The sequence below is a fragment of the Sciurus vulgaris genome, assembly GCF_902686455.1.
Source record: "Sciurus vulgaris genome assembly, chromosome: 6".
In the NCBI taxonomy this organism is placed as follows: Eukaryota; Metazoa; Chordata; class Mammalia; order Rodentia; family Sciuridae; genus Sciurus; species Sciurus vulgaris.
The window spans coordinates 124362252-124381974 of NC_136466.1; the positions used below are offsets into that span (position 1 = coordinate 124362252).

Consider the following 19723-nt stretch of genomic DNA (forward strand, 5'->3'; position numbering starts at 1 on the left):
TTGACTTTTGGAGAGATTTATCAAGCTATATTGAGGTATGCCATCTTTGTATCAGTTAAGCCATATTTTTTGAACATTCTAAGTAAAGTAATTCAATACTAAGAATTGCATTTCAAACATTTCTAAAAGATAAATTCATTGCTCCTCTCCAGACTTAAATGGGAATTTATAGTGAAGTTCAACCACTTAAAGGCTGCTAAAGATTAGGTATTTGACTTCCGACAAGATCTAATAGCAGTTACTTTATATATTGAAAAACATTGTTTTTGCATGTTAAGAGAAGTTTCACAGGAAGACATGTTAAGAAGCAACTAATGGGTAGGAAAGCATCAAATCTTTGAAAATGTTGGATACTGGCAATGCCATGTGGTGGTAGGTTAATTCCAGGGTGTCTTTGTATAAAACGGGCAGCTTCAGTAAAATAAATTGCAAAGTAAGGAAATAGAATAATGAAAATTGATCTGTTTTTTTATTTCATGACTTAGGAAATGGATTGGCAAATTCTGTGAATGCTGAAAACCAATAAACCTTGTACACCTTACTTGAAAAAAACTTAAATGGATACATTGTAAAGTGTTTATTAAATATTTTATTTTTCCATAGTTCTCAAAGAGTACTCAAATCTATTAAAGTTTTTCTTTGGGGTGAAAGATCAGATTTTAACCTTTGACCAATATTATTTATATACTCATTTCTGGTAGTGATAAACCAAATGATAAAAGTGTACCATACTTAGTCATGTGAAAACACTTTTATATGCTTATAAATTATATTTTTATCTAAATACCAATAACACATCTTAAGTTTATAGTTGTTTTTACTATTAATTGTCTCTAAGTATCAACATCTGTGATGTTCAATGTGGTAGCCACTAGTCATATGTGACTATTTAAATTGAAGGTAATTAAACGAAATTCAAAATTCTGTTCTTGTTCACATTGGCCACATTTCAAGTGCTTGGCAGCCACCTGCACTCGGCTGCCATTGTCATGAACAACACAGGTCATGGTATTCCCCATGATTGCTGAAGGTCTGTTGAACAGTACTGATCTAAATTGTGAAGGCAATTTTAAAGTTTTGGGGGTGTATCTGCCTGTGTCCAAGGATATCCTTTTGTTATTTCACTTAAAATTTCCTCTTCTGTGTTGTTTCATTTTATCTTTTTTTTTTTTTTCAGTTTAAAAGAATGCTTAATCGGGAGCTCACCCATCTCTCTGAAATGAGCCGGTCTGGAAACCAAGTGTCGGAGTATATATCAAACACATTCTTAGGTGAGAATAATTCCATGCGGCTTTAATATTTTTCTTTTGAATTCTTTGCTTGTTGGCTTTTCGAGAGGGATTGGAGCACCAATTCATTTTGGAAACCAAATAAGTGTCAAAAATTCCATTCCTATTTATTATCTTAATAATTTGATACTATAAATTTCTAAGCCTTAGAAACTAAGGTGACAAAGTAAATTGTATTTATTTACTCAGTGGTGCTAGGGATTGCCAGGTCCTCACACAGGCAAGCATTCTACCACCGATCTACATCCCTAGTCAGTTTTTTGTCATAATAGTAAACCATACAATATACTTTATGAGATATTTATGCATGCATTTTACAGATTTTTCTTAAATGCACCCCTGACTGAGTAGTAGGTATTTAATGATAAATTAGAAAGAGTCCTGCCCTTGATGACTTCGATGTCTAATGCACGCCATATCTGGCAAACTGGGGAGCAAGTTGGGTACAACTGCTGAAGAAAAGTTTGCTAATAATATTTGAAAGTCCAGTGTTCTGGGACAGCCCCTCTACTTCATCAGCAGCAAAAAAATGAAATAAGTGAAAATCAGTAATTTGAACAAATCCTTGATTGAAATTTACTTTCAAAACAAAACTGTTCTAATAGCTGATTAGCACATTACCAAACAGACATTTATGACAGTATACTACCTGCAAGGATGAGTAGGTTTGCCGACTGCTTTAAATACTGGATGAATGGATGTACCAAGACGTCTGATGTGTTTTACTATAGAAAACAATAAGGAGCAATTGTGTAAATTCACTTAAGAGATTATAGTTGGAATTCTCTGTGGTTCCCGTAAAACTTGGTTATATCATAACTTATCTCTTTGTAGTATTGAAATGGAAAGTAGCTGCGGTAATCAAGTAAATTCAAAATGCTATTTCCATTTTTAAATTTTTTTTAATTTACCTTGTCAGATGTAACTACTTCCCTTTGAAAATTTTTTTTCTTAGAAAGCTTATTTCTGTAACAGAAAATAAATAAACACATATTTTCTTTCAAAAAATGTTACTTCAGTTTTCACAGTATGACTAGTTTTAGTTAACTGTTAGGTTTGTTACTGCTATTTTTATTACATTTGTGGAGGTAGTTTTTTATTATTTTAAAATGTGTTGAATACAGAAATCCTTAGTTGGCAAGAGCAGTTTCAAGCCTCTGAATTAATGTCATATGTAATGGAGTTGGTGAACAGTGCAAATAACCAAGAATTGTGCTTTCTCCAAGTCTGCTATCATGATTACGTCTTGCAAAATTTTTCATTGGGCAATATCAGGAGATAACCACTGGGCATGTTTGCCATTAATTAGTTGTTATAGAATTTATTTGCTTAATTTTGGGTGTGAGGATATCAAGTTTTCATCAAATTATAAATATTCAACTCTACCAGAGAAAGTATAGCCTGTAAACATTTCCCAGTGATTAATTGTAACCTATCTAATTATGCATGTTGTGTTTTTTTAAAAGTAAAATTTATAATAAATGTAGAACATTTTCTAAATTTCTTAAGATAAGCAACATGAAGTGGAAATTCCTTCTCCAACTCAGAAGGAAAAGGAGAAAAAGAAAAGACCAATGTCTCAGATCAGTGGAGTCAAGAAATTGATGCATAGTTCTAGTCTGACTAATTCTAGTATCCCGAGGTTTGGAGTTAAAACCGAACAAGAAGATGTTCTGGCTAAGGTAAGATAATTTCAGAGAGCATGATCATAAGTATGCAGTGATGTTTTGCATGAATTTTAATTCCTTCTATTGTAAATAGATGGAAAAGTTCATTAATTTATATAGGGTAGTTTGAAGATAGAAAAGCAGTTTTTAAAGCTCTTTTTATTATTTGAAGTTTATTAATATGTGAATTTAGACAGGTGGTTTGGTATACATGTCTTACTTTTTTGCATCTTCATTTGATTTTTGGTCTTAAGAAGTTAGTCTTAAGAAGTTAGTCTACATCTCTTCTGGGTTCTAGAAGAATAGTTAACTTCCTGTGACTAAATATTATCCATTGAAGAAATGCTTTGAGATTGATATTAAAATATTCAAAATCTGTGAATATGATGTATTGTCAAAATGACAAGGCTAAGCAACGCTCCTCAGTTTTCAGTACATTTAATAAATTTGCCTAAAGTTTGCCTATACTTCATGGTATATTTAAAATGAGTCATTTTTAAAAAAAAAATCTACCAATCTTCCCATCAGAGTCACTAATTTTTAAATATTTGTGTTCATTGCCTCATGTTCTTCCATGTTCTAATTTTTTGATGCCATTTTTTAATGCCAGGAACTAGAAGATGTGAACAAATGGGGTCTTCATGTTTTCAGAATAGCTGAGTTGTCTGGTAACCGGCCTCTGACTGTTATCATGCACACCATTTTTCAGGTATAATAGTTGAGTTCTATCACAGTTCTTTTGTGCAGGGACTTACTGTTGAGTCTATGAAATGTGTATGCATTTTGTCTTCCTTATTACTCACCCTTTTGTTGTTGTTGTTCATTTCGACAGTATCTTTTCTCCTAATCTTTTCCTTTTCCAAGGGACAAATAAAGATATAGAATAGTGGAGTGTGGATAAAACACAAATATATTTTATTTATTTATTTTTTTCCATTTAAGAAAAAGATGTGTTATGGGGGGATGAAGCAATTCATTAAAACAGTAGTTTAAGAAGCATCTTTATAATCCTGACTTGCATAGGGAATGGAGTGCCAACTTTAAAAAAAGAGAAATTTCCACAGACTAACCTCAGAACATAATTTCTTTAATCAATTTTTTGTGTGCTACTATCTTTTCCATATCCACTTATTCTTGTGGAGCCTTTACCCCAGCTCAGGATGAGATTTAAATAAGAATTTGAGACTGTTGCTGATACACTGAGACTTGAATGGGAAACTCCAGCCCTAGAAGGAGAGTAGAGCTGGTGTGGTCTAGGGATTGAATCAATGGTATTCTACTGCAGGTACCTCCATAGTCATGGGACACTGAAGTTTTTATAGTAGGCAACTCATTCCTGACACCATAGGTTTGAATAAAGTACTGTTGTCCTCCAGAAGGACAATTCAACTCTGATATTGCCCCCTAAGTTCTATATCTTCCCAAGTATTTCCATTTCCTTCACTGAACATGGGAAAGTGCTATTTCTGTTTCTGAGTCATCTGTAGGAAGTTCTGGTGTGTGATTTTTTTTTTTTTAACATTCTCTGTGAAACTTTTTTTTTTAAATAAAAAGACAAAAATGTTACAAGAATTTCTTCTTCTACAGGAACGGGATTTGTTAAAAACATTTAAAATTCCAGTAGACACTCTAATTACATACCTTATGACCCTCGAAGACCATTACCATGCTGATGTGGCCTATCACAACAACATCCATGCTGCAGATGTTGTCCAGTCCACTCATGTGCTACTGTCCACACCTGCTTTGGAGGTAAATCTGTATTTTAAAATTTTAAGAACACTAACTTGCCATTCATGAAAGTGTCTTAAACTTTCATACTGAAGAGTTTATGACGCAGACAATAATTGGCTTCATTGGAAATTTGTTGACTTACAGAGGAAAAATGCTGTGGTTAATAAACAGTGAGGTCTTTGATGAATTTGTCTGTACAAGTGGGTCAAAGATTTAGAGACTCATCTGTTTATGATATTGCTTCTTTTGAAATGATCCAGTGGACATTTTATAAAGCACATCTGGACTTTTTGTTTGTTTTCTTCAAATTCAGTTTATGACTTTTCTATGTAAGTTCAAAGAATAATTATTTTATAAAATGTAAACAGTGAATGCATTGATATTTTCCATAAAATTTATTAGAAAGAAATACTTCTTTAATTTTTTTCAAATCCTTGACATTATTCCAATAAGTGTTTACTGAAGCAATTTGATTTCCTTTATCATTTTCGGAAAAGATTCTTTTTTGTATGTAGTTTGTATCATTAAAGATTCTTTTTTGTATGTAGTTTGTATCATTCTTATTATAAAATTATGTTAATACCTCATCATTTGGATGAATGGTTCTCAACTTTAGATGACGTCTTGCCTCCTTTATTCCCAACCTCAACCTCTAGGGACATTTGGAATGCCTGGAGAAAGTTTTGGTTGTCAAAACTATCACGTTTGATTGTACATGCTACTGGCATGTCTTGGGTCAAACCAAGAGTTCAGCTAAATATCCTATAATGTGCAAATACAGGACAGCATCACACATAGTGTTACCTGGCACAAAATATGACCAGTGCTGAAGTTGAGAAACCTTGATTTGCATCAAAGAAAAGAATAGTCCTCTTATTAAGATACTCTGTTTTGCTAAGCATGGTGGTGCATGCCTGTAATTCCAGCATCTCAGGAGGCTAAGGCAGAAGGATCATGAGTTCAAAGCCAGCCTCAGCAAAAGTGAGGCACTAAGCAACTCAGTAAGACCCTGTCTCTAAATAAAATACGAAATAGGACTGGGGATGTGGCTCAGTGTTCAAGTGCCCCAAGTTCAATCCCCAGTACAAAACAAAACAAAACAAAAGGATTTTTTTTATAATTTATAAAAATATGATTCTCAGATGTAATAAAGTTAAAATATTTTCTTCCAGAATTATACTTAAAAAATTTATAGGTACCACATTTTCTAAAAATCTGTTCATAATACATGATGATAATATATTTTGAAGTTTTGTTTTCCATCTGAATTCTAGGAAGTCATTTCTCGCTTCATTTATACTTTTCATTCATATCATTATAGAATAGTAACATGGATATTGTCTGATTTTCCAGGCTGTGTTTACAGATTTGGAGATTCTTGCAGCAATTTTTGCTAGTGCAATACATGATGTAGATCATCCTGGTGTGTCAAATCAATTTCTGATCAATACAAGTAAGTAAAAAGTTCATTGATCTTTGCAGAACAAGTTTTTCTGAGGGTCATTGTAAATTTGGGGTGTTTTTTTCCAGGTCTATAAAGTTCTTTTGAGATGTGTATGTGTTTTATTGATAGTGTATGTTACTGTAATTTGTTTCTGAAAGTTATCATCCCACGGAATATTATGATGCTTGAAAATATGTGTTATAGTACTTCTCTGAAAATAGTATATTGCTGTTTCCCTAGATAAGGATGATAATCAAAAGTGAAAATATGAAGAGATATTTAGAGAGCTATGCTGCCCTTAAAGGTTTAAAAAAACCAAAGCAAAGCAATGGGAATGATTGGGTACTAATAGACCTTCACTTTATGTAGATCATCATTTCATCCCTTTCAGAAGCTGTAGCTCACCTTTCCCCACCCTCCACAGGCCCAGCCCCCTTCTTTCCTTTTTAAACCTCTTAATGGGGGTAACAGGAACTTCTCTCTTAATTTGATATTTTAATCATTCAGTCTTTCTCAGTGGTGACCTCTCACTGTTTAAGAAGTCATTGCTGAATTTCAAAATGTTAAGGATGGTAGAGAATGTTCAATGTGGACATCTCTGACAGTGGACGTCTCTGACAGCTACACAGCAAACCTCTGCAGGGAATGTTTAGGTGATGTTCCACTTTTGCCTTTGGAAAGAGGTTAGTTTTATAGAAATTCTGTTTGGTACTTGCAGTCAATAGGTAAATTACTTAAATATACTGTGATTTAATTCCTAGTCACTAAAATATATTAATATTATGATTTTACTTTTATGTATTAAAAAAATGCAAAGTTGTTTAAAAAAAATTTTTTCATTTTAAGAATCTGCCTTTTTTTTCCTGCTTGAATTTGTGGATAATAGTCTTCTCACATGCTATAACAATCTAGCCATAGTACAATCTGGGTACTTACTGTTCATTTCTTATACTTGACTATACCCAGATCTAAAGAGAAAAATTAAATGCACTCTTTCTTTGAGGTATTTGACTCAGACTTAAGAATTATTTAAATCTACTTCTGTGTCTTTTAACAGCCTCTGCCCTACCTATAGCAAAATACACTTTAGTGATTCACACATCAAAAAGATTGGAAAAGTTACAAGTGTCCTGAGATGTGTGCTTAGTCAAGTATATTTTAGAAGCTTGGTTTAGGAACTTACTTACACAGGTTAGGCAGGATAATATTTCATGTTCCCGATACCTAATGAGAACCTGTAGCTGGGTACCCATGAAAGCAGACATAGAAGGCTGGGGATGTGGCTCAGTGGTAGAGGACTTGACTAGCCTGTGTGAGGCCCTGGGTTCGATTCTCAGCACCACAAAAAAATAAATGAATAAAAATAAAGGTCCATCAATATCTAAAAATATGTATTAAATATATTTAAAATATACATACTTATACATATTAATATATAATACATATAAAATAAATATTAAATTTATTATATATTTTTTAAAAGCATACATAGATAAATATTGACATACAGTAGATGCCTCTCCTAGGGTTGCAGTGTGTTAGTGATTAGGGTGGACTGTGTCCTTCCTGAGAAGCATGCAGTACAGTGTATGCTGGCACCTTCCAGGGACCTGGCCAGGTTTGGTATTTAGGTACTACACATGTCTGTGTATGTTTCTAACATTGATTTTTAACAAATACATAAAAATATTATTTTTATTTTATATTTGATATTTAAGAAATATCAGTTAATATCAATTTTTTCAATTAATAACAGTGAACATTCAGAATAATATGTTTCCTTTGCATTCTATTATGTATCATATTTTATGTTCCCTTATGATAACACTAGAATTAAAAAGAGGACAAAGTGATAGTAAAATTACTGTCTTTCAAGTACTCTGATATATTTTTTAAAGAATAATAAAGACCAGTTCTAATCTTTCTTGTGACCCCTCCTAGGATAATGCCCTGGAGGACTGTGGTGAGCATCTTGGAATCTGTAGAGCATGTCACTTAAGCAAGCACAGCCCCAGTCTATAGATAAACCTAATACCCATTGAAGCTTAAGAGTTCCTGAAACAGATAATGGAGAAATTTGGAGGAGTGTAAATACAGAGAGAGTAGCCAAGATGTCCACTTAAGGTCTTTGTTCTGGTGACCTCCTGGGGTGGAAGGATGACTAATCCTGGACCTGGAAGTTCCTTGCTACCTGTGATACTGTGAATCTCTTACAACTTGTAATAATTAGCTTTGTGAAATGATCAGAATTATACATTTATTTACTTAAGTGATTGCTTAACTGCTGAGCCACATCTCCAGCCTCTTTTTTTTATATTATATTTTGAGCCAGGGTCTTGCTAAGTTTCTGAGGCTGGCCTCGGACTTGCGATCTTCCTGCCTCAGCCTCCAGAGTCACTAGGATTATAGGCATGTGCCACTTCACCCGGCAATGCATTTATTTTTGATCTGCTGTAAATGTTTTTTTTTTTTCCTTTATAGACTAAAGTTGGTATTTTTCTCCTATGTTTATGGATCAGTTGAACATCAGTGAGTCAGACTAGCACCCTCTCTTCTGTTCTTGGCTCAGAGCTGCAGCTCCAGTCTGCCCCAAACTGAAGATCGAATCCCATTTTTTATAAAAAGGAATTCTAAAAAGTCCTAATTATCAGATTTATAAACCCATAGTTGGAAGGTTATCTGTCTTACTGTAAAGGCACCTTTGAGTGCAGCGAGGTAAAGGAATGTCCTGAAGTTACATGGAAGTTACATGATTTCAGAGGGCACTAGGCCGCATCTGGCTGGTTTACAGCGCAGTTACAGTCTGCTTCTTAGTTATGATCCTGGTTCTCATTAATCATGTCACGTGTGTTAGTTTTGGGTGCCCAAATGATTTGACACTAATTGTGCTTGTACTCACTGTAAGCAGCCTGGAGGTTCTGAAAATAGAGAGATCTTTACTTGGCAGAGTTGGTTGAGCTTTAATGAATAACTTGGAGATATAAAGGAGTGTGACTTAAAGAAACTGAAATTCCACCTATAGTTTCTTTTCTTTTCTTTTTTTAAGGACAATGTAGGAAATTAAGCCTATAAATGTGAACTGGATCATGAAGTCTTGAATATAACATTCTAGAATGTCTTTATTATAAAAAAATTATCTAACTTCACAGCTTTATTTTCTGAAAATAAAAAGGCAGTGTCAAAAGTGCAGAATATGCATAGCATTAAATATTACTTGGAAAAGAATCATTTTTGTTTATATCAAAGATGGCCAAGTTGTAAAGAGAGACTTATTTATATTAGGCATGTAATCAAAGCATATGTATTTTGGCTTCTAAAAGCAGAGAAGCATCACATCATATTAAGGTGAAGTTAGAGCTAATGACCAGTACATATAGTTTTTAATTTCTCTAATGTTATTTAAAAATACATTTCCCATAGCCATATTATGAATTATGTAGAGAATTTTGTTTTTCTGTATAAACCTAATATCTTTTATTAAAGGGTTAATTCATTTTTAACAGATGTGGTATAGATGTAACTACTGAGGTTATTTTACCCAATAAAAATGTATTCAAATTTGGTTCTGGCACTAGGAATGCATGGTGGCCCAGATTGAGCCTTGGCTCTTAGGAACTTGCATTCTGCTGAAAAAGACAGAGCTTAAGTGAACATGTGGCATGCGATGGTGTCAGGGCTTTGAAGGAAAACAGTGCAGGCTTGAGGCACAGAAAGAGGAGTTGAGGGAATGAGCAAGCAACTTTAACTCTTTGATGTAAGCACCAATATTAAGTTAAAACCACCACTTCCTCTCCCCATTTCAAGGACAAATGTTTTGTTCAGAAATCCTTTTGAAGACTTTTGTTCTTGTCTTCTATAACTTAGAGTCCCAGTGTAGCCTGCTGTCATTTTCAAGCTCTGGGCTCAAGCTAGTAAAGCTATAGTAACAGTGAGAATATAGTTCTTACTCTTGTTGTCCATACCCCAGTCTTCACCCCGATTCTAAGTGTGCCAGCCCCATCTCCTAGTGTTGGCTTGGATCCACCACATGGACTTTCTGACCATCACATGAAGGCTCCATCTTCTCTTATTTCTGTGCCTTTTAAACAGGCTCTTCCTGGTTAAAAAAAAAAAAAAAAAAATGTTTTAAAAACTGTTTCCTGTTTCTTTTCTTAGACTGAGAGCTGCTGAAATGTAGGTTTCAAGTCAGTCCCCACTGTTTCTGTCCAGCTGCAATTTGTGGAGGAAACCCCTGGGGCATTACTCGAAGCCCCCACATGTCCATTATGTTACTGGCATATAATCCTCCCAGGAGTTTGGTGAGGGTTGTTCTTACTTTACAAGATCAAAGGAAGAGAAGTTGGATGCTGATTTCACAGCCACGTCTGTTCAAGTTCCAAGCTCATGACCATTTCTCAAACCCTTATATGATGAATACGCATTTAATTTACTCTTCAAAGTATATTTTATCAAGCAGATATAAGCAGAGGTATATATGGAATGGATCTGCGGTTGTATTAAAGCACAAGAAAGAAGTACTTTGCCCCGCAGGGGCCTATAGTCTAAGGATGCGAGAGTAAATTTTATTTGTAAACTTAACCAGGCTGAGGCTTGCCCAGAAGCTGGCAAAAAATAATTTTGGGTGAATCTGTGAGAATTTTTTCAGAAGAGATTAGCATTTGAATCAGTAAATTAAGTAAAGATTATCCTCATCTATGTAAGTAGACATCATCCAAACCATTGGGGGCTGAATAGAATAGAAGATGTCGAAGAAGAGCAAACTCTTCTTCTCATTTTGAGCTAGGACGGCATCCTCTCCTGCTGTCAGATATCCATGCTGCTGGTCCTTGGCCTTCAGTTGTGAACTGGGACTTACATCAATTACTTTCTCCACTCCCTCCATCCCCTCCCCATTTATTCCCTAACTCAGTCCTTCAGACTGGGACTGAATCACACTGCCAGCTTTTTTGTTTCTCCAGCTCTAGACTGCAGATCCTGGGATATTGGCATCCATAATCACCTGAGCCAATTCCTGAGCCAGTTCCTATAATAAACACATTGGAATATATCTCTCTCTATCCTGTTGGTTTTATTTCTCTAGAGATCCCATAATAGTGATTTTGGAACAGGGAATGGTTATAGAGGAAGAGAGTTTTGAGGATGACTTTTCTGAATTAATTATGGGATTTCTGGAAATGGCTTTCTAACATGATTAAGTTTAAAGACAGCAATGACTGTTTTCAGTAGCATTGATAGTCCATGGGGTGAACTGTACTTACATAAGAAGCAAGGAGCTAAGTGATTCTCAAACATTTTTAGAAAATTCAGGAATGTAATGAAATTAGTTGGTTATTGCTGATGTCACTGGATCAAGTGGTGAGGGAAAAGGATGAAGTTGGGGATTGGAATTCCTAGATCAAATACCACATCAGTGGCCTAAGTTCTTCTAGGTGTGCCAGGCAGAACTGTTTCCTGTGATTGACTAACTACATTGCAAATTGAGCTCCCAACTTCCCAGGATCTCTGCTGGTATAATGAGGACATTGATTAGGAAATTAATCCAAATAAACTCAGGGGCCCTCTGCCTTAGTGAAATTTCTAAGGGTCCAGTGGTATGGGAATGTTGATATATCTCTTCTAAGAAGAGGGATAAATCGTTACATCTGGCCCCTCCTACAACTAAGAAGGAGGCACAATGCCTAGTACCCAGTTTTTTGTTTGGGTGTGTTATTTTGACCCATTTACCAAGTGATCTGAAGAGCTACTAGTTTTGAGTGGGGGCACAGAATAAGAGAAGGCTCTGCAGCAAGTCCAGGCTGCTATGCAGGTTACTCTACACTTGAGCCATATGATTCAGCAGATCTAGTAGCTGTGCCATTATTCACTTATGGAGCACTGCCAAAGGCTACCCACCATCCAGAAGTGACTAACTTAATTAGAATGGTGGAGTTGCCTCAGTTACATCTCCAGCTAGGTGGGGATACCATGCAGGCTGGGGCAAAGTGTTCCAGAAGGCCATGTGTGATCTCAACCAGTGTTCAGCACTTGGTGCTTCTTCTCCCATAACCACGACTCGCAGATCCAGGAAGCAAAAATGGACATGGAAGTAGCACCACTCACTCTTACCCCCAGTTACCCACTAAAAATTTTTTTTTTTTTCTGTTTTGGCAACATTATGTTCTTTGGCCTAGAGGTCTTAGTTCCATAGGAGTAATGCTTTTACCAAGAAGCATGACAGTAATTCACTCACCTAGAAGTTAAGATCCAGCCCCTTTGGATTCTGTATGGCTCCAAATGAAGAAGACACCAAGAAAGGAGTTACAGTGTTATCTGGGAGGACTGATCTGAACCACCAGGGGGAAACTGGATTATTACTCCACCGCCTAGGTAGGGAAGAGTGTGTATGGAATACAGGAGATCGCTGATGCACCTCTTATTTTACTATGTCACGTGAGTAAGGCCAAGGGCAAACTACAACACCCCAAGCCAGGCAAGATTACTAATGACCATTCAGGAATGAAGATTTGTGTCACCCCAGTAGAAAAAGAACCATGACTAGGTACTTTCTAAAGATGAAGGAGATAAAGAATGAGTAATAGAGAAAGGTAGTTCGAAATACCAGCTGTGAGCACAAGACCAGTTATGGAAATGAGGACCCTAATTGTCATGAGCACTTCTTTCTTATTTAAGATCACCCTTTTGTGTGTAGATATACATATATTAGGAAATTTTCTTTGTTTTTCCCCTTTTTCCCTCCATCCAAGTAATGAATGGACTTTACATCCATTTTTAGGTATTGTTAATTTTGCATCATAGTATTTAAGTTGCAGAATATCACTAGAAGAATAGCATCACTCCAGAGCTTTACCTCTTCTGGAGAAGGATTTAGTGTGTTCTCAGTTGCATACAGAATAGTCGTATCATGTTAGGTGGAATCGAGAGCTTGTTATTGTCTCTAGCTAGAGACTACACAGAGCTTAGGGAGACGCGTTGTATATAGGTGCCAGGTTGGCAAAGGGGTGGACTTTGTGATGGGTGATTTTGTGTGTGACTTGACTAGGCTAAGGATTGCCAGCGTGTCTGGTAAATATTCTTTCTGGTGTGTTCTGTGTTCAGAAGAGATTAGCATTTGCATCAGTAAATTGAGTAAAGAAGATTGCCCTCCCCAGTGAAGTGGGCATCGACCAGTCCATTGAGGGCCTGAATGAAACCGTAAGGGCAAACTCACTTCTGGTTGAGCTGGGATCCCATATTCTCCTGCCTTGGGACATCAGTGCTCCTGGTTACCAGAGAGAACTTATACATCAGTCTCCCCACGTTCCCGTTCTCAGACCTCACTCTAGAACTGAATTAGACCCCTGGCTTTCCTACTTCTCCAGCTTGCAGGCCTGCATAATTGCCTGAGCCAACTCCTGTAATTAGGCATTTTATTACATTATTGAGAACACACACTTAATCTGCATCAGCTAGGTGAAGTACATGATCTCAGTTATGTGGTGGTACCTTCCCACCCTCCACCCCCAACCCAGCGAGGACTCAGAAGAGAGGGACTTGGAGATTAAATGTAGCAATATATTGAGAATAATGTAATTTATTCTTGATGATCCAGGGTAATTCTTAAAAATGAGCATAATTGATCTATCTATAATAAATAATGGCTTTGGGTTTGTGAAGAAATGCTTGGTCCATCAATACAATAGAGAATACTTATATAGTTATTAATATGTGCCAGGCACTGAAGGGATCATGTTTGGCATTTCCTGATTCACTGTTAGAGCTCACTGCTCACAGTTGTCATCTCTATTTTTAAAGCATCTGTAATAATAGTATGAGGTGAGGTCTCTAGAGACTGCCTGCTTTTAAGTACTAGCCCTAGTATTTGACAGCCAGGTGACGTTGGCATTTACTTTCCATCCCTAAAGCTCATTTTCTTCATTTATAAATGGCTATATCACAAGAATCTTCCTAGGAGAATTGTTGTGAGGATTAAGTGGGATGATTCCTACAAACCACTTAGTACAATGCCTGGCATGAAAGTCCTCTAACTGCTGTGCTTCATGAGATTCTGTTCCTCTCTTTGGTTTGTATGTTAGGAAAACTTGAAGTGACTCAGAAAAACCAGACAAACAAGCCTGTTCAATTAAAAATATTTACCTTTATCTAGGAGGTTTGGGGCAAGACAGTTGAAAGATGTGTGCAGATAGAAGGACAGATAAAATGAATGTGATAAATTCCCAGTGAGTGATGCAGAACAGTATAGGAGCTGACAGGACATGTGAGTAGTTCTGGGTGGGATAATCAAGGAGGAAGGCTGCATGGAAGAGGTAATTGTACTTGCCTTGAAGATGAGAGGATTTCACCAAAAATGAGACCCATGCTAGCCTCCACCCCATTGTGCCGAAGTATGAAAATAACTTCCCAATGATTCCTGAGCTTCAAGGACTCTACTAAGAAGTGATGGAATAGAGTCTTTTGTAGAAATCTATTGAGGAGCTGCAGAACCTTGCCTCCCCTTTTAGATGTGACCACATGCCTTCAGTCTTAAACATGAGTAGAAAGTTAAACTTCTACCCTGAGATTTAGGTTCTTAAATGCTGACCTTCATTTATTTAAAAATAATAGTCACCACCACCTTCCTGTGATGGCCTCAGAGAGAAGAGGCTGAATAGGCCCATTAGATCAAAAAGGAATCGCTTCACAGCCTTTCTAGCTGAAATCAGGACTTTCCCTGTCAGGAGATGACTGTTTTCCAAGGCAGGCTTAGCCAGTGCCCTGGGGCATCTGACCCATGTAAGGCCATCCTTACATTCTTACATTGAATAGAATTCCCCACTGCAGTTTCACTAGGCAGATCACCCTTTTCCTGGACATAGTAGCTCCTCATTTTTTTCTTCTGCAGACTAAATGGCCTTCATTTCTTATATCTCTTTTCAGGGGTCATTTAAACCTAGGGTTTTTGTAAAGTCAGTCAAGTCCTCTATTACAACAAATGCCTTATTTCCACGCATATTTTCTCCCTTAAATGAGCCCTACTAGATTGATTCAGCATTATTTCCCCAACTAGAAAACATTACGCCTTTCCTTTCAGTGTGTTTATTTAATGTAATTTCCACAATGGAACCACAGTAATGTCATATGCTAGGATCCTATTCACTGTTAAATTTCTGATTTCTGTGTGCTTAATCATCTATAGACAGACTTTTTTATAGGTTTAAAAGTAAAACTTAACTAGATACTTACTGCCTTTTTAAAAAAAATTAATATTGTTGCTTTATCCAGAAAGAAAACCAAACATTACCTACACATCCACTCCCTACTATCCTAGACATCTCTGTTCCTGTAACTTGGTAGCAAAAATTTAGATTTAGCCTCTGCTGCCCTCCCAGGTTCCTTGAAAACAATGAGTGGGACAGGGCATTTCTTCCTTAGAAGAGCTTTCCAAATGTATTCTATTCATTAGTCAGAAAAAAAGATCAATACATGTGTTTTTAGTCTTTACAAGGACTTCAAGGAGTTAAATGGAAACAGAATAAAGCACCATTTTTTTTTTTTTTTTTTTTTTTTAAATAACTACCTTCTAGATCTGGGATTGCTATTTAGAGATCTGGGGAAATGGCAGGATTTCTTCCTGCCTGACAGACATGGGTCCAGGGCAGTATCACAGGACATGTAGATGGCAGAATACAATCTTTTGGAAGCCATGAGCAAGCAGGGGGCAAGCTTACATGCATATATGAATATCCGGGATACTTGGAAAAGGAAATGGAAAAAAGTGAATAAAACTTAGACTTTCAAAGCTGTCCTGTGGAAGAAAATAAGAGCAGCATAAGCATATCTGATATTGTTCATATGTTTTGCACTATCCTTGCACTTACTGTAAGTTCACAGCTGCATTATATGATCCTCACCTTATATAAGTTGTAGGACAGGGAATTCACAGTTATCAGGAATACAACATCTTATGCTCTGAACATGTTGCTGATGTTAAAAATAATGCCATATTCCACTCAGTGTCCCACTGAGTTTATGGCAGATTACAAGGAGAGGTTAAAAGTCATCTGGCCAAGAAAGAAGCTGAGGCCCACAGAGCGAAATGCCCTGCCATGTGTTAGTTAACATTGGAATTCACTCCAACGAATGAATGAGAAGTTTAAGGCAAATTGCATCCTAAACCCAAAGTATCATAGAACTTTAAAAATAAGATAGACTTCTAATTAAACAGCTTTGGTGATCATCTGTCTCATTTCCTTTTAGACTCTGAACTTGCCTTGATGTATAACGACTCCTCTGTCTTAGAGAACCATCATTTGGCCGTGGGCTTTAAGTTGCTTCAGGAAGAAAACTGTGACATTTTCCAGAATTTGACCAAAAAGCAAAGACAATCTTTAAGGAAAATGGTCATTGACATTGTAAGTAGTTGACAAAGAAAAAAAAAATTGTGATGAAAGTTGTCTAAAAAAATGTGAGAATGAGATGAGTATCAGGTAAAAGCAAGTGTATTTCCAAGCCTTTGTCACCCTTTTTGTTCTAGAAGCTGTGCCTGTTACTGGCAGTGCCGTTCTATAATAGGTTGTCTACTTCCAGCAGTTTGAATTTAAGAATAGTAATAGTTTGACCTCATTATTCAGGTTTTATTTTCTGAACTCCATGCAGCAGGCAGAAAAAGATGGAGAAGCAAAAGTCAAGGGTTTGGACTGTAGCTGGAGTGTATATGACTTCACTCTCTTCTCTGTGTACATTATTTAGAGTGATTATGAGATGCAGAAAAATCTCTGGTTATGAAAAATTACTAGCTTCATACACACAGAGACAGGGATTATCTTTCTTGGATAAGCAGAAAATTAACCAGAATACTGTTTCTGAAGTGGTCTGTGAGCAACCTTGAATTCCCTCATTGTAATCTAATAACCACTTTGGAGGCCAAGGAATGAAGAAACTTTGAAACGTGTGATGATGTCTTATCCTCAGAGATGTCATCGTATTTTCACCATGAAGGTGGTGGTCAGTGCCTGAGAGTTCTGCATAGTGTACATGTTTAGCTGGGCTTCCAGGAGACTTTAGCAAAGGCAAAAGACTGTGCCCTTCGAAGTTCCATATATTGCCATCAGAAGTCATAGTGGTTTTCCATTCCCTCTCACATTCTGCAAAAAATGTATTCATATGCCAATTCTGACTTTTTCCTTTGGACTTAATATTCTTTATGTTTTAAGGTACTTGCAACAGACATGTCGAAGCACATGAATCTACTGGCTGATTTGAAAACTATGGTTGAAACTAAGAAAGTGACAAGTTCTGGGGTTCTTCTCCTTGATAATTATTCTGATAGGATTCAGGTAAATTGTTATTTGACTTTGTTGTGTGTGTGTGTGTGTGTGTGTGTTCACATGCACATGTGTCTGTGTATTCTGCTTTGATAAAATTCATTTTTCCCTTCATCCATCTTATACTCTTAGCAACTTTGGGCAAGATTTTTATCCACATTCTCATCCTGATTATTAACTATGTAGAAACTTATTGGTCTTTTCAGTTGCACATATATTTTAGAAACAGAAAAACTAACACACGCACACAAAAAAAAATCCATGTAAGGAGGTCTGAATTTCATTAACCATCATAGACAGCTCCTCTTATGATACTTAGATGCAGTAGAAGTGGCATAATTTGGAACTATTTATACAAGTGTGAACCACACACAGACACATCTTGGTTGAGCTGTTTGGAATAAATCTTAACACTACATGTATTTTTAAGTGTCACAGTCATATGACATGAATTTCTAGTTAAAAAAATGGGGAGCAGGTGCTGAGTAGAGGAGGACTCTGTCTCCTTTAGGTCCTTCAGAATATGGTGCACTGTGCAGACCTGAGCAACCCAACGAAGCCTCTCCAGCTGTACCGCCAGTGGACAGACCGGATAATGGAGGAGTTCTTCCGCCAAGGAGACCGAGAGAGGGAGCGTGGCATGGAGATAAGTCCCATGTGTGACAAGCACAATGCATCTGTAGAAAAATCACAGGTAAGGCATGGCACAGAAGGCTTTCAAGAGAAAAGATGCAGCTAGCGTTCGGTTACTCATAGTGTGTTTGAAGGCTTTTAAAATGACTTGGTTTTGACAGGATCAGTTTCACCTTATGATCCTTAGTACTTACGATCTAGCAAACCTGCAGCCATGGAACTTAGATTTCCCTAGCTGTGCATCCACTCCCTGCATTCTCTTCACTCATTATGACCACATTCATATAACAGAGAGTATTCGGCTTCTTTCAGTTATCTGGATTCACCTTTACCTTGGCTATTTGAAAATAAGGGCCAAGCCCCATATCCTACCATGTAAATAAGGGAAAATGATTTTACATTGTGAACATACTCTTCAACTAATAGTTATTCTAGAGGCTTTCACCAGCTAGAAAAAGCACTTTTATATGATCTCTTTCTCAAATAATGACTATTTAACCAAATTAAAGTTAGTAACCTTCAGATCTGTATTATATTTGTGGGCCATGATCTACTTAACCTTCTCCATGGTCTCTCAGTCCAAACGGACTTCTCATATTGAACTTCTTTTTTCACTAGGTGGGCTTCATAGACTACATTGTTCATCCTCTCTGGGAGACCTGGGCAGACCTTGTACATCCTGATGCCCAGGACATTTTGGACACTTTGGAGGACAATCGTGAATGGTACCAGAGCACAATCCCTCAGAGCCCCTCTCCTGCACCTGATGACCAAGAGGAGGGCCGGCAGGGTCAAACTGAGAAATTCCAGTTTGAACTAACTTTAGAGGAAGATGGTGAGTCGGACACCGAGAAGGACAGTGGAAGTCAAGTGGAAGAAGACACTAGCTGCAGTGACTCCAAGACTCTGTGTACTCAAGACTCAGAGTCTACTGAAATTCCCCTTGATGAACAGGTGGAAGAGGAGGCAGTGGGGGAAGAAGAAAGCCAGCCGGAAGCTCCTGTCATAGATGATTATTCTCCTGACACGTAACAGTACAGAGACTGTCATGCCTTTTTTTTTTTTTTTTTTAAATAGAAAAATTGTTTCCAAAGTGCATGTCACATGCCACAACCATGGTCACACCTCACTCTCATCTGCCAGGACGTTTGTTGAACAAAACTGACCTTGACTACTCAGTCTCGCGCTCAGGAATATCATAACCAGTTTCTTCACCTCCATGTCATCAGAGCAAGGGGGACATCTTTGAGAACAGCATTTTAACAAGATTTCAGCTTGGGAGAGCTGACAAAGCAGATAAAATTAACTCCAAAATGTTTTCAAGGGAGTGTGGCTCATCAGGCAGCCCAACAGTGGATTGGATTTGGGGTTTCTTTTATTTGTTTGCAATATTTTTTGGAAGAAAGAAGGCATTACATGGACAGAGTGAACTTAGTGGATGAAGCAACAAAAATGTCACAAATAGGACACAGCATGAATCTGTTCCCAGGAGGAGGATGAGCCACAGAAATTGCATAATTTTCTAATTTCAAGTCTTCCTGATACATGACTGAATAGTGTGGTTCAGTGAGCTGCACTCACCTCTACATTTTGTATGATATGTAAAACAGATTTTTTGTAGAGCTTACTTTTATTATTAAATGTATTGAGGTATTA

General features: G+C 36.9%; 1 protein-coding gene across 13 annotated transcripts in view; it reads left to right on the forward strand.

Moving 5' to 3' along the window:
* PDE4D (phosphodiesterase 4D) overlaps positions 1-19328 on the forward strand; it is a 1241089-nt gene extending 1221761 nt beyond the window's left edge. For all 13 annotated transcript variants that reach the window (XM_079144026.1, XM_079144025.1, XM_079144027.1 and 10 more), the window contains 9 exons: positions 1178-1271; positions 2799-2971; positions 3567-3665; positions 4544-4708; positions 6044-6143; positions 16368-16522; positions 17324-17446; positions 17946-18128; positions 18686-19328. In XM_079144026.1, the coding sequence (XP_079000152.1) occupies positions 1178-1271; positions 2799-2971; positions 3567-3665; positions 4544-4708; positions 6044-6143; positions 16368-16522; positions 17324-17446; positions 17946-18128; positions 18686-19099 (1506 nt within the window). In that variant the 3' untranslated portion in view covers positions 19100-19328. The remainder of the gene's footprint in view (positions 1-1177; positions 1272-2798; positions 2972-3566; positions 3666-4543; positions 4709-6043; positions 6144-16367; positions 16523-17323; positions 17447-17945; positions 18129-18685) is intronic.
* The last annotated feature ends 395 nt before the right edge of the window (positions 19329-19723 follow it).